The sequence below is a fragment of the Oratosquilla oratoria genome, chromosome 8 (assembly GCF_046742065.1).
Source record: "Oratosquilla oratoria isolate Oo_2021 chromosome 8, ASM4674206v1, whole genome shotgun sequence".
NCBI classification, from domain to species: Eukaryota; Metazoa; Arthropoda; class Malacostraca; order Stomatopoda; family Squillidae; genus Oratosquilla; species Oratosquilla oratoria.
The window spans coordinates 75,428,514-75,452,250 of record NC_134784.1 but is presented as its reverse complement, the minus strand read 5'-3'; the positions used below and the strand labels follow the sequence as shown (position 1 = coordinate 75,452,250).

At 39.5% G+C, this 23,737-nt stretch overlaps 1 protein-coding gene and 1 long non-coding RNA gene across 3 annotated transcripts in view; one reads left to right on the top strand and one right to left on the bottom strand.

The window, feature by feature from the left end:
- The first annotated feature begins 3,639 nt into the window (after positions 1–3,639).
- Positions 3,640–22,634, top strand: LOC143027820 (uncharacterized). 2 transcript variants are annotated; one of them, XR_012966651.1, is made up of 6 exons: positions 3,640–5,298; positions 6,544–6,699; positions 6,919–7,038; positions 14,610–14,740; positions 17,594–17,705; positions 19,418–19,535. XR_012966651.1 is itself a non-coding variant. In XM_076189422.1 (6 exons), exons 1-6 carry the CDS (start codon positions 3,822–3,824, stop codon positions 22,258–22,260), a joined length of 2,232 nt encoding a protein of 743 aa, XP_076045537.1. In that variant the 5' UTR covers positions 3,641–3,821; the 3' UTR covers positions 22,261–22,634. The 2 variants fall into 2 exon arrangements, 1 of the variants encoding a protein (XP_076045537.1); XM_076189422.1 differs by lacking the exon at positions 17,594–17,705 and adding an exon at positions 22,063–22,634 and having other exon boundaries at positions 3,641–5,298; positions 19,418–19,567.
- Positions 22,110–23,737, bottom strand: part of LOC143027823 (uncharacterized) — a 169,860-nt gene continuing 168,232 nt past the window's right edge. The window contains exon 4 of the long non-coding RNA XR_012966652.1: positions 22,110–22,240. This is a non-coding gene — a long non-coding RNA (uncharacterized LOC143027823). The remainder of the gene's footprint in view (positions 22,241–23,737) is intronic.

Here is a 23,737-nt window from a genome sequence, read left to right as displayed (position 1 = left end):
CATCACTCATTCTTTCCATGTGCCCAAACCATCCCAAAACTCTTCTATTACTTCCTCGTTTCTCACTCTATCCAGCCTAGTAACCCTACCATACTTCTCAGACATTTCATCTCAAACACATTCAAACTCCTCTCTTCCTCTCTTATGTTCCATGTTTCAGCCCCATATAGTGCTGTCGGCACAATCACTCCTTCATACAATCTCCTCTAAGCATCCATTCCCAAATGTCTGTTTCTCATTACACTTTTTAATCCCCTAAGGCACTTACTTGGTTCTCTCAATCTTCATTCTACCTCCACTTCCACTCATCCCTTTCCCGCCACATTCGCATCCGAGTATCTAAAGCTACCTACTTCCTCCAGTCTCTCTTAATATTCACTTTCATTTGCTGCCGCATTCTCCCCTTGTACATTTCATTATTATTCACCCACTTTTATCTTCAACTTCCTTCTTCTTCACACCTTCCCAAACTCTCACTTACTTCCTCAATCCCTCCTCTGATCCTGCTACACGCGCAGTGTCGTCAGCAAACAATAACTGGCTCATCTCCTACTTTTCTCCACTTTCTTATACCACCTCCAATCCCCGTCCCATCATCCTTGCATTTACCTCTCGCACCACCCCATCCATATATAAATTGAACAGCCAAGGTGGCATAACACACCCCTGACGGAATCCCACCTTTGCATCAAACCACTTGCTCTCTTCATTTCTAATTCTAACGCACGCTCTACTACCCTCATAAAAGCTCTTGACTGTTCTTAACAGCTTTCCTCCTATCCCATATATCTGCAATACCTCCTACAGATCCTTCCTGTCTACCCTGTCATAAGTCTTTTCCAAATCCATAAAAGCCCAAAAAACATCCTTACCTTTCGCTAAAGCTTTCTCACACATCTGTCTTACCACAAAAATCTGATCCACGCAACCCTTACCTATCCTAAACCCACACTGTTCCTCACGAATTACTTCCTATATTCCTCTCCCAATCCTCTCAAAAAAACCCTCCCACAAACCCTCCCAACTACACTTAACAAACTGATCCATCTGAAACTACTACACTCACACTTATCCCCTTTTCTCTTGTAAAGTGGAACTATACAGGTACTTCTCCAATCCTCCGGCACTCTACACTCTCTTAAACAAACATTAAATAACCTCACCACCCAGTCCACCATCACTGTACTTCCCATTTTTAGACATTCCGCATGACACCCATCCAACCCAGGTGCCTTACCTGCTCTCATCACTTGAATAACTACTTTCACCTCATCTTCTTTTATTTCTCCTCCATTTTCCTTATTCATCACAGTCATATGGGGCATAAAAATATCTTAAAGTTCAGAAGTCTTAAAACTATGTAGGAGAGGTGTTATTATCAATGAACTTAAAACTTTAAAAAGTAAATTTATGACAGTGAGAAGAAGGGTGAGAATAAAAAGAAAACGAGAAATACAAAAAGAAGAAGAAGAAGAAGAAGAAGAAGAAGAAGAAGAAGAAGAAGAAGAAAAATAAGAAAAAGGTTCTCCAGAAAAATACTTTTATCCTAGTGGGAGAGCAGAAAATAAACACCAAAACTGAAGACTAATAATTGGGCGGAAGTTATGATAAGGAGAAAATGGAAGAGAAGAAGAAAACGAAGAAGACAGAGAAGAATAAGAATAACATGATGAAAAGAAGTTTTCCAGAAAATACTTTGATCCTAGTGGGACGGCAGAAAGTAAAATCAAGACTGAAGACAGATAATTGTGCGAATTTTCTCTACAAACTCTAACCTCCCCAGTCGATAATTATTTCGGAAGTGAAATTCCACCTTTCCTCTCAATGGCGATCACAAAGAACCAACTGACGCCATTTTTCAGTGAAAGTTTTCGACACCTTGGCGTTTTTGTGTTCCCTCACAACTGAATGAAATCACTTGGGTTAAGACAGAGTAAGCATACCATTTTGATGTTGAATGATTAATTGGGATAATTTGTTGACCCCTTAACTTTTCGGGAACTCCCTTAACTGGATGAAATGGCTTGGCGTTAGAGAAGGTGGAGACATTTTTGGTGCTTAAACCTTGACGCAAGGACCAAGTTGAGCGGCGCAATCCTAGCCAGTAGCACCGTGGAGAAAGAACTCTGGGACTAAACATCCTCAGCATATTCGGCCAAGGAGGAAACCAAGGCAAATATAAAACCCGGAAAAAACAACAACAACAACTTTATGTTAATTAATTCTACGATCCCTCTCCGTGGTACCAGCCAAACCCGTCCAGAGCTAAATACTTCAGTGCTGACACCATATCTGGTCAAATAATTGAAACTTTGACGGGATGTGCGAAACCCTAAACTTACAAACCGACAACACAGAGAGAGGAGGATGGTGTGAAAAGTGTACATGATGATATATTCCTTCGGGGAGGTGCTGGATGTGTGTCCACTCCACCGCACATTTACCCATCTCATCATTTACAAAAATTACCACTCATTCCTTCTCGTCCCTTCGTCATACCTGACAACCTACCCACCGCTTCCCCTTTCAGTTTAGTTTCCCTCAACTCTAACACATAAATCTTTCTTATTACAAACATATTACCATTCTCTTTTCTTTTACTCTAATCTGTACCACATCCACGCACATTCACTGATCTAATTAGGTTCTGCTTGGTGTCGTTACAGATTTTTTTTTACCTTCCGTAGGAGAACAAAATATAGAATAGGGGTCCCTAGTACCCTTAATCCGTCCTATTTAGTTGTCACTGACGATACACATGGTAACTCGATGGTGGCATTCTTCTCCCCCACCAGAAAGGGATAAGAAAAGGATGATGTAGTCACAGTAGGGAAAAATAGGTTCAAGGGGACAACATAAATGAGAGATAGCACTAGTATATACATATATATATATATATATATATATATATATATATATATATATATATATATATATATATATATATATATATATATGAACAAATGAATAAATAAAATATTGATAGTAATAATAATAATGATAATATATTTTACCCTATACAATCTAATAATGTGTGGCTGTGGTCAATGAAGTATTGACTTCATATCACCATGCAGTCAATACCCCAGTACGGTGACACATTTTAATAAATTGGAAAAAAGAGACATGTTAAAAAAGGGATAGCTATGCCCAAAGCGAGACTTTGACCACCATATATTAGCAGTAATAATATCAGGGGTCACAGCCTGAAACTAGACAGGTCAGAACACAGGAGGACTTGCCATTCGAGTTCTAACCTCTCGACCAAAGATAGGTTGGATGGACGTTGACTGGTGTAACCATAGTTTTGTAAACAAGTTAAGTAGAAGGTTAATCGAGGTATCTTTACATCCTTTGGCATCCTAGAGTTTCTTCCCAGATTCAAGGTGTTGTATATTAAGCTTATGCTAGACAATTTAATTTATCCATAGAACGTTAGTGTTTAGCAGCTATCACTGATCATGGATATAAGCACTGCTCACATAACTTGTTGGAAATGAAACAGTTGTGATTAGAGATTTACTGAGATTTTGCCTGTGATTTTTACTACATTTGTATAGTCCTGGAGAGCGAAGCGGGACTTAGAATAAAACTAGCGTGCATTACTGCGAATGTCATTGACAATTAAAACACAGAAATATTTGTTTACATTCAAAGCCATATACTACTGCGGAACAGTTCGACTTCGCTAGTGCTTGTGTTTACAAGAAAAATGCCATTTACACAGGATATAAATAGGGAAGGAAGATAGTGCAGATGTGGAAGGATACATAGATGATTAATATTAATGTAGAGTGGAAGTAATTCAGACAGAGTTTACCATGAATATACTTGTAACTACAAGTAGTAAACAACTTTTAGAAGTCGCCGCATGTGCAAGAAACCAATTTGTCAAAAGAAAGTTTAGAGTTTTAAGTGTAAAACTGTATCCAAGAGGAGTGTTAAGAGTGAATTTAGAAAAATTAGAGAGTGGAAAGGCAGACAACAAAGTTTATAAAGAAGACAAATTTCAGTACAAGAAGAAGACTAGCACACGTAATATTGAATCAGTTGATCCAATTGTTTTAAAGTATACACAATTTTTAAGTGATCTGAAGGCTCCAAATGTGGAACAAAGATATATTACCAGGTTTGGAGCCATACGATTCGATGAAGAGAATGTTCCAAAGGTTCACGGGCAATATGAAGAGAATTTAGGAAGTTCAGAATCAGCTGAAGAACTTGGTGAAAAATTTGAAGCTCCACAACTTGCAGAGAAGGGTGAAGAAACAGGTCATTTAAACTATGTTGATGAGTATTATTTTGGCCAAGCAATTGAGGGATTGGTCATTGATAACAAAGCAGTAGGGGTTACAAATACCAAAGATATTGAAATGACACAATTTGGTGGAGATTTGACAGAGAATAACACTTCAAATGAAAAAGAAATTTCTGAAAACTTTATAGATGAAATTTATTTTGGAAATAATTTAGATTGTTCAGTGTCTTCAGTTACAAGTGATTTGGGAGCACAAAACAGTAAAAGACTTGACAAAAAAGATATTGGAAATGATGAACTCTTTCATCCTAGCTTGAAATCAGATGAATGTAAGAATAAGGAGAGCTTATCAGTAAATGATTGGAGCAAGGAAGCTTCAGACATGAATTTTATTGATAATCACTATTTCAGTGAATCTCTGATAAATAGAGGGTCTAACATAAAATCTAATGAATATGATAGTGAGAAATATAAAAATATTCATGAATCTAAGATTCAGAAAGATTTGATAAATGAAGAAACAGTTGCAAATGAAATTGATATTGGTAAATCAAATTACAGTTTACAAACAAGTCTCAAAAATACAACTGATTATAAAACAAAGAGTAGGACACACAAAATAAATGAAGGGGTTGATTTTGTCGAAGAAGTGGAAAAGAAAAATTTGGATAGAGAAAATAGTCAGACACTAAAATCACAACAAGAGCAAAGAACTGCAGTTGATGCCAAAGCAGAAAAATTTGGAAGTGTAAAAACTCAGTCATTACTCTCAAAGGATGATACTATCCTAGAATCTAATGATACTATGGTACCAGAATTTGACAAACCTGTTGACATAGAAAACCCTAAATCTGCTTATGATTATGTGCGAAAGTTACGCAAGGAGCATTATTTACAGGAAGAGAATGAGAAGGAAGTGAGAAGAGATGACAGTCCTGTTAAAACATACAAGAAGTTGCTAAAACTTCAGTTTCAAATCAATAGGTTTACCAGGAGTGAAATGGTTCATTACTTAAAGAAAAGCATCCTTTATGATAACTGTAAGTATGATTTCATTCTGTGTGTAGTATTACCTCTGCAGTCTTATACATCTCAAACATTTTATAGCAACTGTATTGCATGAATAAATACTATTTATTATGATACAATAATAACTTTAGAACCAATGACAGTTATTTTAAATGGTGATCCAGTAAGACAGGTGTTGAAGAAAATTGGTTCTATTCCAGTACCACACAACACATTTTTCACTTTGTTATTTTTTGCATTTGGAAGATCTGTTTTTTCCCATGTAATGGTTATGTTAGGTTAAGTTAGACTAGATTAGAAGCTATTGGGCAATGTCACTTTTATGTTAGATATCTGTGCTTGCATATTTTTAGAATTTTACCAATGGTTTTCATTCCACATGTTTTCAAAACCAGAACACACTTGCTGCTATCTAGAGGTTTGGGACTGACAGTCGCTGGACTGGGCCCAAGATCGCTTTACTGTATCAACCTAAAATTTATTCCCTCCAGCTTTTTAAATAAGGGGAGCTGACAACCAGTAACTGTTAACCAATTTTTACTATAAACTAATTACCGTATGTAGAAATATTCCCACATGAACACAACACAGCATTCCAACAACATACTTCTCAAACATCTATGACAACTTACTGTCAGTACCATGCAAAACACCCACAAAAAAACGTACACACTCAGATCATTAAACATGCATTTCAAGACAGACCATCAAACTCAAAAGACTAACAACAACCCCCAGAATAGAACCCTCCTATACCTGATAAAGAGCACACTGACATACCTACATTCAGGCCACAATCCAGCTTTAAAACAATACCAACACAGAATAGGCCTAGCCACACCTTCAAACTGCCCCAGATGCAAACACTATTCAGAGAACACAAAACACTTCATATTTAGATACCCCACAGTGACATTCCCTAGATATCAATATATGTCTTCCTCGAGTGACTTTTGGTCTTGCCAGAGGCTATTGCCTGTTACCTGAAGGCTGAAGGTAGGTCTTTTGCAAGACAGACCAGGGGTAACAGATTGATTGATTGTCATTTGTGCTAAAACACTGATACAGAATTATGTTTAGATTATTCCAAGTATTTTTTAAGCATTATATAGTTGTATTTTAAATTATTTATGATTTTGTCCCTTTCGCATGGCCTACAAATGTTCAGACCCAGTAGGTGTGATTGAATTGGCACATGTATGAAATGCAGTGCTTCATTACACAAGTTCATTGAATTAATCCAATTTTATTTGCAGATGATATAATTGGGCTTTATAAACCATTTGGACTGCCTGTGCAGCAAGGAACTGGTCAACATGAATTCACCCTAACAGATCTTTTACCTGATCTTGGCAAGTTGTTGAAAGTGGAGAAGATCCATGTTGTACATAGATTGGATATAGGTACTACAGGTGAGTTTTTATGTGTAAAACATCTAGGAAATTACCTTCTTTTTCATTAGGTTCATGCAAGTGGATTTTTATTTGGAATTAATGTATGATAAATTAGAGAAAAAAATCTGTATTGACAAGCTATGTAGTACAAATACCTATATACCTACATATTACTAAGATAGGTGCTGATAGTATTAAACTATAATTTACCTAACTTTAACTTGTTTGATATTTTAGGAGTGATTTTACTCTCTCGTTCTGAAAGCATGGCCAACACATTAAGGAAGATGTTCCATGATCATAAGGTGGTGAAAACATATTGGGCAATAACTAAAGGTGTTCCTCATCCCACTCAAGGTAAGCTTGGATACTTCAGTAAATAAAATTAAAATTTGTTGAACATATAGATGTCATCCAGGAGGTGCCAAGATAAGAGGGAGGGAAGAGGGTGGAAGGGAGTGGAGTATGTTATAAGGGGGAAAAAGCTCTTGGTATATATACGTATGTATGTACAATTGGGGTGACTTATTTAGACAATGTATATATGTAGAATGTCTCATTCATTTCAAGACAGCCCTCTGTTGAATTAAATCAAGTGGTTATATGGTAGTATATCCCTCATTTCAAGTCACAGAATATATAAATAATGTTACCATAGTAGTAACTGTTGTTTTGAGCTTCATTTAATGGAAACATGCTGTGGTCCTTACCAAAAATTCTCTTGAAAGGAAATTTAGACTGCTGTCATATTACCTAGTTGTATTTACCTAGTTGTATCTTATGGGAATGGGAGTTATGCTTGTGGTGTCCTGCTTTGCAGTGTCTGGTTTGCTCTTAAATTTGTGTATGGTTTTTGCATACACTATAGTTTCATCCAGCTTGTTCCAAGTGTCCAACACTGTGGAAAACTGTTTTTCTTCAGATCTCTTCTATAGCAATCCTTTTTGAGCTTTTCCATGTCCTCTTATGTTTCTCTTGTTCCAGTTTAGTAAGTCCTCTCTATCAAGTATTTCTGTGCCTTTCATGATTCTATAGATGGTCAGTAGGTCACCTCTCTCTCTTCTTTGTTCCAAAGTTGGTAACTTCAGTTTAGCCAGTCTCTTCATATGACAATTTTGAAAGTGCTGGGGCAATTTTTGTGGTTGTTCTCTGGATCCTTTCAATTTTCTTTATATTCTTTTTGGTACTGGGTGACCATAATGTTGCAGCATACTCCAATCTAGGCCTTATTAATGAGACTCATATTTTTTTTCATAATTTCTTCGTCCAAACAGGTAAATGCCACTTTTATTGATCTTAGCAAGATAAAGGATTCTCAAACTGTTTTGTTTATTTGTTTATCAGAGAACAAATAATTTGAGATAATTACTCCCAGGTCTTTTTCAGATCCTACTTTCTTTACCTGCTTAGCTCCAATTGTATATTGTCCTGGTGTTTTTTTTTTTTGTTTTTTTTTTTTTACACCAAACTCCATTATGCTACATTTCTCAAACCGTGTTCAGGTCTCTTTGTAGTGATTCACAGTCCATTTTGGTTTTCACTTTCCTCAACAATTTAGCATCATCTGCAAAGAAGCTCATATAACATTCCACATCATCATCCATTAGTGTGGGTCTGTTTGCATGTCACTGGGTAGAAGGAGGTGGAAGAGCAGTCACCAGTTGTGAGCTTTCTTTATGCCAAAACATGTGGGAAAGAAATACATGCATACATATACTAAGGCTTTTTCCCCCTTACAAGGGAGGTAGCCAAAAAGGAAAAGGCATAAAATCATTCCCACCCATTCCATCCCTGAATACACTCCACACCCCTCCACCCTCCCTCTTATCTTAGCACCTCCTGGATGACAGGTCATCCCTGCACCTTGTCCACTGCCCTGGGTCAGAAGCAGTGTCGCAAGACACAGCACATCCACAGCAAGGCCGCTTCATTAAATCGGCAACCCTTCTCTTCATCCCCTCATGCAGAAAATGAGAAGATGGTGAGAAATCCCTTGGGGCTGCATCAAATTTTGCTCACACATACTACCTCACCCCCCATTCCCCCACCCATTCCACCTCATGCATCACAACATCATCCATATACAACCATTCTCCATTCACCCCTGTCTTCTGTCCTCTCCCGTCCTTCCTCAACAGACATTCCCCTCTTCCCCAAAGCCCCCTTCATCCCATCCATCCACCTCATCCTAGGATGTCCCCTCATGTTCACTCCCTCCACATCTGCCTTCCATACCTCTTTTACTAGTCTTTCTTCACTCATTCTTTCCATGTGTCCAAACCATCCTAATACTCTTTCATCAACCCTATCTCCCAACTCCCTTTCCACCCCTGTTCTCCTCCTCACCTCCTCATTTCTCACTCTATCTAGCCTAGTCAAAGTTTATAGAAATATTGGCCCCAATCTTAGGGCCTAATGTCAGTCCTATGACCTACACTTTCAGACGGAGGTGAGGGTGTGAATGGATTTTGAAGATGTGTGGCAGGGATTTAGAGGATCACCACTAGGAGGTACCCTTTGTTCATTACTATTTAGAAAGAATATATATATGTCTCCCAAACCTTTTTCATTTTAAGACAAAATACCTCCTAACATAAACCCAGAAGACAAAGTGCCCCAGAGAAAAATTTGCTTACATGCGGTTAGGTTACCACCTTAAAAGAAATAAGTTAAACTGCTCATGAATTGTCCAATTCAGACATTATACAAACTTTCAAAAGTGAGCAATGAGCCAGCCATGACTATGGTCAGATTCTTGACAGCTCTAGATCTTGTGCATGTATGTAGGCAATGAATTGATTAGTTGGTACATTGCATATGATTTTGATGTGACAAATACCAGACATTTTTATCCCTTGTAAGCTGAAGTGTGGAGACCTAAATCTGAAGCAAGGCAAGATCCCTTCCAAAACTGTTTGAAAGAATTGTCTGGTATTTGCAACAACACCTGTACAGTGTTTAGAAGTAGTAGATGGGTACATTCATATACCAAGGGCATTTTCCCCCTTATGAGAGTAGCCTGATGAGTAAACGGAATAAAAAAAAGAATTGATTCACAGTTGAAGATAGCAAATACAGTGTTTAGGAAGAAAGTCAAGCATAAGTACACATGGGAGAGGGTGGTGGATGGAAGGGTGGTAGATAGAGTGTTAATGGACTATGTTGTGGTAGATAGAAGTATAATAGGAAGAGTTAAGGATGTACATGTTATAAGGGGAGAGAGTGGGGAAATATCAGATAATTTTTTTGGTGGAAGGTAAGTTGAGAGTGGAGGATAGATGGAGAAAGAAGAAAAGGACAAAAGGTAGGGAGATGCTTAGAGTGAACTGCTTAAATGAGAAAGAAAAGGAGGAGTACAAGAAGAAGCTGAGAGAGGAGTGGGAGAGAGTGAAGGATAGAGTAGAACTAGGAGTGGAGGAGGAATGGGGATGGTTCAAGGAGGGAGTCACAAGGTGTGCAAAGATGGTGTGTGGAACAAGGAGGATGGGAGGAAATAGAAGGAAGGGTAGTGAGTGGTGGGATGAGGAAGCAAAAAAGATTGTCGAAGAGAAGAAGCGAGCTTCCACAGATTGGCTACAAAACAGGACAAGGGAAACATATGAGAGGTACAAAGAAAAGAGAAGAGAAGTAAAGCATAAGATAAAGGAGAGCAGATGTAAAGTATGACAGAAAATTTTGAAAGTAATAAAAAGATGTTTTGGAAAGAAATTAAGAGAGGGAGAGGAGGTGAATCAAGTAGAGAATAAAAGGTAAAAGGTGAAGATGGAGAGATGATAATGGAAGAGAAGGTAGTAAGAGGAAGATGAGCAGAGTATTTTAGGGAGTTGCTAAATGTGAAGGAGGATAGGGAGGGAAAGGTAGTTGCAGTGGGAAGTGCTAAGAAGATGACAGTGATGAGTGAGGAAAATAGAGGAGAAATAAGGAAGGATGAAGTGAAGGCAGTTGTTAAGATGATGAGAGCAGGTAAGGCACCTGATCTGGATAGATGTCATGCAGAATGTCTGAAAAATGGAGGTACAGTGATGGCAGATTGGCTGGTGAGGTTATTTAACGTTTGTTTAAGAGGGGGTAGGTTGCCGAAGGACTGGAGGAGTGTCTGCATAGTTCCACTTTACAAGGGAAAAGGGGACAAGTGTGAGTGTAGTAGTTTCAGAGGGATTAGCTTATTAAGTGTACTTGGGAAGCCTTATGGGAGGATCTTGATTGAGAGGATTAGGAGAGGAATAGAGGGAGTAATTGGTGAGGAACAGTGTGGGTTTAGGACAGGAAGAGGTTGTGTAGATCAGATCTTTGTGGTAAGACAGATATGTGAGAAGCGTATAGGAAAAGGTAAGGATGTTTTTTGGGCTTTTATGGATTTGGAAAAGGCGACAGGGTAGACAGGAAGGCACTTTGGGAAGTATTGCAGATATACGGGATAGAAGGAAAGCTTCTAGGAGCTGTCAAGAGTTTTTATGAGAGTAGTAGAGCATGTGTCAGGATTAGAAATGGAGAAAACGAGTGGTTTGAGGTAAAGGTGGGACTTCGTCAGGGATGTGTTATGTCACCCTGGCTGTTGAATTTATACATGGATGGTATGGTGCAAGAGGTAAGAGTGGTAGGTCAGGGATTGGAGATGGTTAAAGAAAATGGAGGAAAGTGGGAGATAAGTCAGCTGTTGTTTGTGGACAACACTGCGCTTGTAGCAGGATCAGAGGAGGGATTTAGGAAGTTAGTGACAGAGTTTGGGAAAGTGTGTGAAAGAAGGAAGCTGAAGATAAATGTGGGTAAAAGTAAGGTGATGAGATGTACAAGGGGAGAAAGTGGCAGGAGATTGGAAGTGAGTATTAAGGGAGAGAGACTGGAGGAAGTGGATAGTTTTAGATACTTGGGTGCAAATGTGGCAGGAAAGGGAGGAGTGGAGGTGGAAGTAGATTGAGAGAAGCGAGTAAATGCCTTGGTGGATTAAAAAGTGTAATGAAAAATAGACATTTGGGAATGGATGCTAAGAGAAGATTGTATGAAGGAGTGATTGTTCCAACAGCACTGTACGGGGCAGAAACATGGAACATAAGAGAGAAGGAGTTTGAATGTGTTTGAGATGAGGTGTCTGAGAAGTATGATAGGGGTTACTAGGCTAGATAGAATGAGAAATGAGGAAGGGAACGGGTGGAAAGGGAGTTGGGAGATGGTGGATGAAAGAGTATCGGAATGGTTTGGACGCATGGAAAGAATGACTGAAGAAAGGCTAATAAAAGGTGTGGAAGGCAGATATGGAAGGAGTTAACATGAGGGGGCGATCTAGGATGAGATGGATGGATGGGGTAAAAGGGGCATTGGGGAAGAGGGTAATGTCTGTTGAGGAAGGAAGGGAGAGGACAGAAGACAGTGGTGAATGGAGAATGGTTGTATATAGATGATGCTGTGATGTATGAGGTGGAATGGGTGGGGGGGGTGAGGGAGCATGTGTGAGTAAATTTGACGCAGCCCGAAGGGATTTCTCCCCGTCTTCTCCTTTTCTGTGTGAGCGGATGGAGAGGGAGGGTTGCCAGTTTAATGAAGCGGCCTTGCTGTGGATGTGCTGTGTCTTGCGACACTGCTTCTGACTCAGGGCAGTGAACAAGATGCAGGGATGATCCGTCATCCAGGAGGTGCTAAGATAAGAGGGAGGGAAGTGGTTGGAGGGGAGTGGAGTGTGATAGGGTTGGAATGGATGGGAGTGGTTTTTATGCCTTTATTTTTTGGCTACCTCCCTTATAAGGGGGAAAAAAGCCTTTGATATATGTATAAATAGTCAGCAGATCTCTTTCTCTTCTTTGTTCCAGGTGGTAATTCCAATTTGAACAATCTTTGTTCGTATGTTAATTTGGAGAGAGTCGGTTCCAACTTTGTTGTTGCTCTTTGTATTCTTTCTAGTTTCTATATTCTTTTTAGTACTGGGTGTCCATAATGTTGCTGTGTACTCCAGTTTTGGTCTTATTAGTGTAACTAATATTTTTTTAATCATTTCCTCATCCAAGTAGTCAAATGCCACTTTCATTGACCTTAATAGGTTAAAGGTTTCTCCAACTATTTTATTGATTGTTTGTACGGTGTCATGTCTTTGCTGATTAATATTCCAAGGTCTCTTTCCGAGTTCACTTTTTTGACTTCTTCTAAACCAATTTTATAATTTCTTGATATTCTATTTTTACTTTCCAAACTTTGTTCTAACATAAGCTCAATAATTCTCATAAAAACTGTTGACTGACCTCAACAGCTTTTCTGCAATCCTATACATTTGCAAAACCTCCCAAAGCACCTTTCTCTCTACCCTGTCATAAGTATTTTCCAAGTCCATAAAGTCCCCATAAACACCCTTACCTTTTGCTAAAGCTTTCTCACATATCTGCCTTACCACAAAAATCTGATCCATGCAATCTCTACCTTTCCTAAACACATACAATTCCTCACCAATTACCCCCACTTTTCCTCTTCCAGTTCTCTCAATTAAAACCCTCACATAAGCCTTCCCAACTACACTCTACAAACTGATTCCTCTGAAACTGCTATGCACACACTTGTCTCCTTTTCCATTGTAAAGTGGAACTATACATGCACTCTTCCAGTCCTCTGGCACCAACCTCTCTTAGACACACCTTAAACAACTTTACTAGCCAGTCCATTATTACTGTCCCTTTTTTAGACACTCTACATGACACCCATCTAACCCAGGTACCTGCTCTCATCATTTTCAAAACTACTTGCACCTCATCTTCTCTCATTTCTCCTCCATTTTCCTCTCCCATCATCATCATTTTCTTAGCATCTCCCACTGCTACCATCAATCCCTCCCTATCTTCCTTCACATTCAACAGCTCTCCAAAATATTCTGCCCATCTTCCCCTTACCACCGCCTCTTCTATTAACATCCGTCCATCTGTGCCTTTTATGAGGCGTGTTTTTTAAGTACCGTTTTGAAATAAAAATGAAACAAGTAGACTTCTCGTAAAAAATTTATTTTTACGTGAAAGCCTGTACTGTAATCTACTTTTCAACATAGTTAAGAAGTCATCTGACCATGTTTAAGTTTGTATTTGAAATGTCTCTGATTGAGAATGCCGCCGATTGTGAAATATATGCAGTGATTCGTTTTCTTACTGCTAAAGGTGTGAAAGCAGCTGAAATTCATCGTCATATCAGTGAAGTGTATGGAGAAAATATTATGAGGGATGGGATGGTGCAGAAATGGGTGAGAGCATTTAAAGATGGCTGTACAAATGTGCACCAAACCATCAGTAATGAGTGAAGGTCGTCCACTTCATTCCTCATCATGCACATTTGTATGGCCATCTTTAAAAGCTCTCACCCATTTCCGCACCATCCCATCCCTCATAATGTTTTCTCCATACACTTCACTGATCTGACGATGAATTTCAGCCACTTTCACCCCTTTAGCAGTAAGAAAGTGAATCACAGCATGTATTTCACAGTCGGCGGCATTCTCAATCAGAGGAAGCATTTGAAATACTCACAAACTTAAACACAGTCAGATGATTCTGTAATTATGTTGAAAAGTGGATTACAGTACTGGCTTTCATGTAAAAATAAAATTGTTATGAAAAATCTACATTTTTAATTTTTATTTCAAAACGGTACTTAAAAAAACACACCTCGTACCTTTTCTTCTCTACTTGATTCACCTCCCCTTTGACTCTGAACTTTCTTGCAAAATATCTTTTTATTACTTTCAAAATTTTCTGTTATACTCCTCCATTTTACATGTTCTCCTTTTTCCCTCCTTTAACTTTTTTTTCCCGTACCCCTTATATGCTTCTTTTGTTCTACTTCCAACTAGTCACTGAATGCTCACTTCTTCTCTTGTAGATAGACTTTTTAAATTGGCAGTGATAGAATATATGAAAAACTTTTGTCAAGTATGTATTATAGATCTTTGATCACTTTTGCAGGATTGATAGATATACCAATGGAAGAAGGAATGGTGGATGGAAAACGGAGGATGGTCCTGAGACCAAATATTGAAGGCATGCATACTGGTAGTAATCGTCATTCTGCACAGATTGCACTTACAAAGTACAAGGTAAGGACAGGATGAAACAAGGATATATCTTATTACTATTATTTAATTTTTAAAGGGTGGGTGGATTGCTCTGTGTTGAGGCATCACTTGCTGTTGTTTTTGTTGTAGTAGGCCACAACATTAGTGGATTATGATACCAAAGTTACTGAGGAAACTGATCACCCTCTCAGACTTCCACTAGAAGTCCTCTCAGTTATATTGGGTTCATGTTTGTATAATGCCAATACTGCCAGTGATGGGCAGTCCATGAAGATGTGTGTATTTACCTAGTTGTTTTATACAGGAAGGGAGCTATGCTCGTGGTGACCTGTGTTTGTATCTTTCAGCATCAAGTTTTTTCATAAAATCTTGAATAGTGTTTCCACACACTGTTTCCTTATCTGATTTATTCCAGGTATCCAGCACTCTATGTGGGAAGCTATTTTATTATTTTTTTTCCAGATCTCTTCTATGGTTATCTCTTTGAGTTTCTTTTCATGTCCTCTTGTTTTTCCATTGTACCATTTCAGTAAATCATCCCTATCTAGGATTTCCATTCCTTTCATGATTCTATAAATAGTCAGCAGATCTCCTCTTTCTCTTCTTTGTTCCAGAGTTGGTAGTTCCAATTTGGACAATCTTTGTTCATATGTTAGTTTGGAGAGAGTCAGTGCCAACTTTGTCATTGCTCTATGCATTCTTTCTAATTTCTTTATGTTCTTTTTAGTACTGGGTGTCCATAGTGTTGCTGTGTACTCCAGTTTTGGTCTTATTAGTGTAACTAATATATTTTTAATCATTTCCTCATCCAAGTAGTCAAATGTCACTTTCATTGACCTTAATAGGTTGAAAGTTTCTCCGACTATTTTATTGATATGTTTGTCCGGTGTCATGTCTTTGCTGATTATTACTCCAAAGTCTCTTTCCGAGTTCACTTTTTTTACTTCTTCTTCACCAATTTTATAATTTCTTGATATTCTATTTTTACTTTTCCAAGTAAAAGTGACATTTCCTCTGACCCAGGGCAGTGGACAAGGTGCAGGGATGACCCGTCATCCAGGAGGTGCTAAGATAAGAGGGAGGGTGGAGGGGAGTGGAGTGTATTTAGGGATGGAATGGGTGGGAATGATTTTATGCCTTTTTCTTTTTGGCTACCCCCCCTTGAAAGGGGGAAAAGGCCTTGGTATATGTATGTACTTTTTCCAAACTCCATTATACTACACTTCTTGATATTGAAGGTCACTTTCCACTTTTGAGTCCATTTCCAGATTTTGTCTAGTCTTCTCCTTTTATGCATGGGGGGATGGAGAGGTGGGGTTGCCGGTTTAATGAAGCGACCTTGCTGTGGATGTGCTGTATCTTGCAACACTACTTCTGACCCAGGGCAGTGGACAAGGTGCAGGGATGACCCGTCATCCAGGAGGTGCTAAGATAAGAGGGAGGTTGGAGGGGTGGGGAGTGTATTCAGGGATGGAATGGGTGGGAATGATTTTATGCCTTTTCCTTTTTGTCTACCTCTCTTGTAAGGGGGAAAAAGCCTTGGTATATGTATGTAACTGTATTCTAACTGTAATGATTCACAATCCTCCTCTGTTCTTACTTTCTTTAGTATTTTTGTGTCATCTGTAAAGAAATTCATATAACACTCCACTCCTTCATCCATGTCATTTATATATATGGCAAACATGATTGGAGCCAATACTGAACCTTGTGGGACACCACTTATCATTTCTTCCCAATTTGAGTATTTGTCTCTAATTACCACCCTCATTTTTCTCCCAGTCAGGAAGTCTTTCATCCATTCCAATAATTTTCCTCTGGTGCCACCTATTGATTCTATTTTTCTTATTAGTTTCTTGTGTGGTACTTTATCAAATGCTTTTTGTAGTGTGTGTGTGATTGTATGAGATGCAGCCTGGCAGAGTGGGTAAGTATTGTCTATTGTGTTGACTAACCTGTGTTGGCATGTTCTGAGTGTTGTTAGGTGGCCACAGTGGAATATGCTAAAGTACTATGTCTTTTCTCTCAGGGCTAGAAAGGGCAGAAAAAGAATATTAGAAATTTGATCTTTTTATTGATATTATTATTTTTTTTTTTATTGTATGAAAATTACAAACAATTTACATATACATACACATTCCAATGGCTTTTTCCCTCTTACAAGGGAGGTACCCAAAATCAAAGCCATAAATCCACTCCCTCCCATTTCATCCCCACATACTCCACTCCCAATCACCTTCCCTCCCTCCCTCTTTTCTTGGCTCCTCCTGGATGATGGGTCATCCCTGCATCTTGTTCACTGCCTTGGATCAGAAACAATGTAGCAAGACACAGCACATCCACAGCAAGGCCACTTCATTTAATCAATGACCCCCCTCCATCCCCTCATGCAGAAATAGAGAAGACAGGGATAAATCCCTTTGGGCTGCATCAAAATATCATTCACACTTACTCCCTCATTCCCCCCACCCACTCCCTTCCATGCATCACAGCATCATCCATACACAACTATTCTTCACTCACCACTATCTTCTGTCTTTTCCCTTCCTTCCTCAACAGACATTCCCCTCTTTCCCAATGTCCCTTTTACCCCATCCAATCATCTCATCCTTGGTCACCCCCTCATGTTCACTCCATCCACCTCTGTCTTCCACACCCCTTTTACTAATTTTTCTTCACTTATTCTTTCCATGTGTCCAAACCATCCCAATACTCTTTCATCAACCCTATCTTCCCTTTCCACCCCTATTTTCCTCCTCACCTCCTCATTTTGCACTCTATCCAGCCAAGTAACCCCTACCATACTTCTCAGGCATTTCATCCTAAACACATTTAAACATCCTCTCTTATGTTCCATGTTTCTGCCCCATACAGTGCTGTCGGCACAATGAGTACCAAAACTATACAAGATTTTAAGAACAAGCTGGACGTGGAGAGATATAAAAATGGGTCACTATGAGCATAGCTCTCGTCCCGTAAAATACAAGTAGGTAAAATATATCTCTTAGCATCCATTCCCAAAGGTATTTACTTGCTTCTCTCAATCTACATTCTACTTCCACTTCCACTCCTCTCTTTCTCACCACATTTGCCTCCAAGTTTCTAAAGCTACCCACTTCCTCCAGTCTCTCTCCCTTGATACTCACTTCCAGTTTGCTGCCATCCTCTCCCCTTGTACATTTCATCACCTTACATTTACCCACATTTATCTTCAACTTTCTTCTTTCACACACCTTCCCAAACTCCATCACTAACTTCCTTAGTCACAGTGTCATCAGCAAACAACAACTGTCTCATCTCCCATTTAACTCCATTTTCTTTAATCATCTCCAATCCCAGGTCCATTACACTTGCATTTACCTCGTGCACCACCCTGTCCATGTATAAATTGAACAGCCAAGGTGACATAACCCATCCCTGGTGAAGTCCTACCTTTACCTCAGACTACTTGCTCTCTCCATTTCTAATTCTAACACATGCTCTACTACTCTCATAAAAACTCTTGAGTGCTCATAACAACTTTCCTCATATCCCATATATCTGTAATACCTCCCACAGTGCCTTACTCTCTATCCTGTCCTAAACCTTTTTCAAATCCAAAAGCGCAAAAAACATCCTTACCTTTTCCTAATGAGAAATAGACATTTAGGAATGGATGCTAAGAGGAGATTGTATAAAGGGGTGATTGTGCCAACAGTACTGTATGGGGTAGAAACATGAAACATAAGAGAGGAAGTGTTTAAATGTATTTGAGATGAAATGCCTGAGAAGTATGGTAGGATTTACTATGCTGGATAGAGAAATGCCTGAGAAGTATGGTAGGGGTTACTAGACTGGATAGAGTGAGAAACAAGGTGAGGAGGAGAGCAGGGATAGGAAGGTAGTTGGGAGATAGGGCTGATGAAAGAATATTGGGATGGTTTGGACAGATGGAAAGAATGAGTGAAGAAAGATTAGTAATAGAAGTGTGGAAGACAGAGGTGGAAGGAGTGAATATGAGGGGGCAACCAAGGATGAGGTGGATGGATGGGTTAAAGGGGCATTGCGAAAGAGGGGAATGTCTGTTGAGGAAGGAAGGGAAAAGACAAGATAGTGGTGAGTGGAGAATGGTTGTGTATGGATGATGCTGTGATGCATAAAAGGGAGTGGGTGAGTATGTGTGAATGATATTTTGATGCAGCCCAAAGGGATTTCTCCCAGTCTTCTCTTTTTCTGCATGAGGGGAAAGAGAGCGGGTGTCACTGATTTGATGAAGTGGCCTTGTTTTGGATGTGCTGTGTTTTACTACATTGCTTCTGACCCAAGACAGTGGGCGAGATGCAGGGATGACCCGTCATCCAAGAGGAGCCAAGAAAAAAAAGGAAGGGAGGGCTGTTTGATGTGAGTGGAGTATGTGGGGATGAAATGGGTGGTAGTTTGACTTCGGCTACCTTTCTTGTAAAGGGGAAAAAGCTGTTGGTATATGTATGTATGTCATACAACTGTGTTTTGTTGCTGGTAATTCACCAGAGGACAATGTTATGGTGTTACAGCACAGCTCATTTTTTCCACATACCTAAACTACCTTAGTACTCTGATCAGCTGTATCCCACAACTGTTAACTTCCATTCTGTGGCTCACCTTCACATTTCTGAATAGGATAAGGTGGTAGTTACAGTTTCATATCAGATTAATGGGTTATTTACTTGGGATCTACAGGTTCTCTCTCGTGGGACCAACTGTGCTTTAGTGGAGGTGCAACCAGTCACAGGCATTAAACACCAGATTAGAGCACATCTTGGTTTTGGCTTGGCATGTCCAGTCATAGGGGACCATAAGTATTCACATCTGAAGAAGTTTGCACCACAGGTAAGTTATATTGTACAATTACTCTTAACCACTTTAATATGGTGGCCTATTTTGTTGATCCTGGATGTTCGCTGGCCGATTGTATTAGAATGTCACTACTTTGTGGTGGAGGTCAAGATGATGACAATGTGGAACTTGCCAACAGTGAGTTGGATCAAGGGCATGGTTCAATAAATTCTATGCTACAAAGTCCTCTGTAAGGGGCACTGGCCTAGCCTCCTGATAGGGGGGAGTTTGCAATGTTAAACTGAGTTATCATCATCATCTTCATGTTCATCATTGTTATTCCTCAGGCCACACAGAATCTGTAGACATACACATGCATCTTAGATGACCATGCTGGACACCAGATATCCATAAATAACTCTGTACATCAAGACCATAACAACACATTTCCACAATCATACAAATATATGTGAATTTAATTTAACAACAGTTCACACATCATTTACATTCATAATAGTTACAAAGTATATATCTGGTGAACTTCATATGTATATTGCGTCAACTTTGGAAATAGCTATGTAAGAAAATAACTATTAAAATCATATTTATTAAACATTCTATCATTGTAATTAGTTCATATGCATCGTGTTAGGGTGACACGCTAAGCCTAAGCCATGAGCATGTCAGTTCTAGTGTGTAGACCAGTGACCTACTGAGTGTGATAGAACATTGAACATCAAAGCTGTACACAGCCTTTAATTTCACCTTAGTTATTGCCCCTCAAATAGAGGACATCATTTTATTGATTCCATCATGGTAATACAGGTGTATAAACTCTCCTTTATAAGGGGGGTTGTGAAAAAGAAAAGTACACACCCACCTCATACACATAAAAACTCTTAATACTCCTACCATCTCAGCTTTGCATGGATGAAGGGTCATCCTTATCCCCAGCGTTTGGGTTGTAGGCAGTGCAGTGAGACATGATACTTCCACAGTAGAGCTTCATTGTATAATTACCCCCTTTCTCATCCACACAAAATACTTTTAGAGCAGATAAGAACATTCCTTCAGGTCACTATCCTTTTATTTATTCACAATCTCCCTTCATTCACTTAAATATTTTGCACTCTTCCTTGCTTGATAGATATTCCTCATGCACCTAAAGGCTCTCCATGCCCAATCCATCCATCTCATTCTTAATCTTCCTCACAGGTTCATTTCATGTTTTGCTTTCCAAACTCTTTTTACTAGTCTTCCCATGGTTTTGATTTCAACATTCTTTACATATCCCTAAACCACCTTGGCACTCTGATCATCCCTAACCTGCAACTTTCAGTCAACCCTCATTCTTTGGCTCATTGTCACATTTTTCACTATGTCCATTCATATTGTAGTATGTACATACATACATATACCAAGGCTCTTTCCCCCTTTCCAGGGAGGTAGCCAAAAAGAAAAAGGCATAAAATCATTCGCACCCAATCCATCCCTAAATACACTCTACTCCCCTCCACCCTCCCTCTTATCTTAGCACCTCCCGGATTGTAGTTGTAGTTCAGCCTTAATGGTTGACTGTAGGACTGGCCTATCCCTTGAAGGATGATACAGTCTCTGTACCTCACCACTGGCTTAACCTGGGTTGGTAAGGTTATATGTGTGGTGAGAAGTGCATTGAAGTTTTGTTATGTTGGAATGGCTGTGAGTTAGGCTGGTTGAAGGCAAACTCTGGTGGAAAGTTAGTTTTATTTAACAATGAATGTTGGGCACCAGTGGGTGGGTCGGTTGGGTGAGATGGTAAGGAAGATGATGACTGTATTTCAAGTTGTGTCCCAGAGTGATCTGCTCTTCATATGTGAGCCTGGCTAACGACTCCTTGCTTTCTCACCTCCTCCCCCCCTTGCTCCCTCACAAGCAGATCGCCCAGGGACACAACTTCAAACACACTCGTCATCTCCTCGATCCTCCCACTGGCACCCAACATTCATTATTAAATAAAACCAACTCCCCACCACAGTTTGCTTTCAACTAATCTAACTGGCTGCCCAACATGGGGCAGACTACCAGCCTAACTCTGTGGTTGTGAATGAAGTCTGGAATTGGTGTAATCAGCTCGACCATTGAGGTGCTAGCATGTATACGTGACACTGATCTATTGCACCTCTAATACCTGCTGTTGTGGAGAGGGGTTGGAAAGCCATGAAAGTGCTTTGCACTTATCTGGGATCAAACCCAGACCTTCTGAATTCTGAGGCAGGAACACTACCCATTACTCCATGTCTTGTAACACCTGTCATATTTCTCAAACACTTATCTCCAATACATCCACACTCTTCCTTTATTCCTTATATTCCAAGTCTGTTTCATACAGTGCTATGAGTACAGTACAACTTTCTTCTTGAATTTATCCTCAAATACCCATCTCTCATAAAACTTTTCATTCCACCTAGACATTTACTTGCCTCCTATACTCAGTAATTCATATCCATATACACTCCTCCATTCACTGCCTTGGATATGTAGATAAACTCATATTTTTCTTTTGACAGCGTCTTCCAGGGGACCTACTGCAGTGCCTTAAGATTCCTCAGAGCAGAGTACGAGATCTTCCCATTTTTCTTCATGCTCGGTCAGTTTTACTTCCTGAGGTTGTAGAAGGTAGGAATATCTTGATCAAAGCAGCTGCACCAGCTATGTTTAGCAAGGCATTAGGCATAATGAAGATATCTAAGAGAAAAGGGGATTGAATAATTAAGAATGAGATGCATTTGAATAAATTCTGCATATCATTTATGAAAATTAGTGTACATATGAGAAGCAGTTGTACAGATTTAGGTCAGTAATAGAATATAACATCTTAGATGAATAAGTTGTATAAATGTATAGTTTTTCAAGGAAATGTAATGAATATGAGCTATTAATGGTGAATATATATGATTCTGATGTGTACATTGTTATTCTCTATTTTGACTGTGCTTTCTATTTAAATGTGCAATTTCATATAGAAGACATAGTATTTAGTACAATTGCTATTGACTTGAATTGGCCTCATAATTCATTTGTTAATAAATGGAGTAAGACTGTTTAAATAAACAAAGGTGTATATATTTGTACACATGAAGTAAAACACAAATTTTCATTATCCTTGTCTAAAATTAAGATAAAGGGAAATGGTTGACAGATTGGAGTGGGATGGATGGAGGTGGATCCATGCCTTGACTGGCATTTCCCTTATACATGAGATGCCTGTAGGTAAATAGAGGGATTAGCAGTACATTCTAACCATATTATCATACTTTTTTTTTTTATTAATTGAGTGTGATAGGGGGCTTTGGGGAAGAGGGGAATGTCTGTTGAGGAAGGAAGGGAGAGGACGGAAGACAGAGGTGAGTGGAGAATGGTTGCTTAAGGATGATGTGATTGCATGAGGAGGACTGGGCGGGGGGTGGTGGGGGGGGTAGTATGTGTGAGTAAATTTTGACGCAGCCCAAAGGGATTTCTCCCCGTCCTCTCCTTATATGCACGGGGGGATGGAGAGGGGGGTCGCCGATTAAATGAAGCGGCCTTGCTGTGGATGTACTGTCTGGTGCGACACTTCTACTTACAAAGGGCGGTGGGCAAGGTGCAGGGATGGCCCGTCATCCATGAGGTGCTCAGATGAGAGGGAGGGAGGGAGGGGTGTGGAGTGTATTTTGGGATGAAATGGGTGGGAGTGTTTTTATGCCTTTCCCTTTTTGGCTACCTCCCTTGAAAGGGGGAAAAAGCCTTGGTATATGTATGTATGTATGAGTGTGATAGTATGGCGAGGAACAGTGTGGATTTGTGGTACTCCCCCAGGTAGGCGTAGCTCCTCCTTGGGGATCGGTGCCATCTGCGTAGAGCTGATGGCCAGGGGTAAATGCTGCTGTTTGGCCCCCAACTCTTGGGGTTGGGGGGTGGTCCCACGACGTAGACGTGATACATCCATGTCTTTCAAACAACACCTCACAAACATAAAAAACAAATGCACACCTAGACTTAACGCACTTAAGTCAATCACTGGAACAACATTTGGACAAAACAAAGAAACTAATATAACAATATACAAACAATGTATACGCTCAGTGATGAATTATGCGAGTCCTGCATGGGCTCCTAATCTCAGTGAGACACACCACAACACCCTTCAAATCATACAAAACAAAGCCCTAAAAACAATTACAGGCTGCACAAATACATCACCTA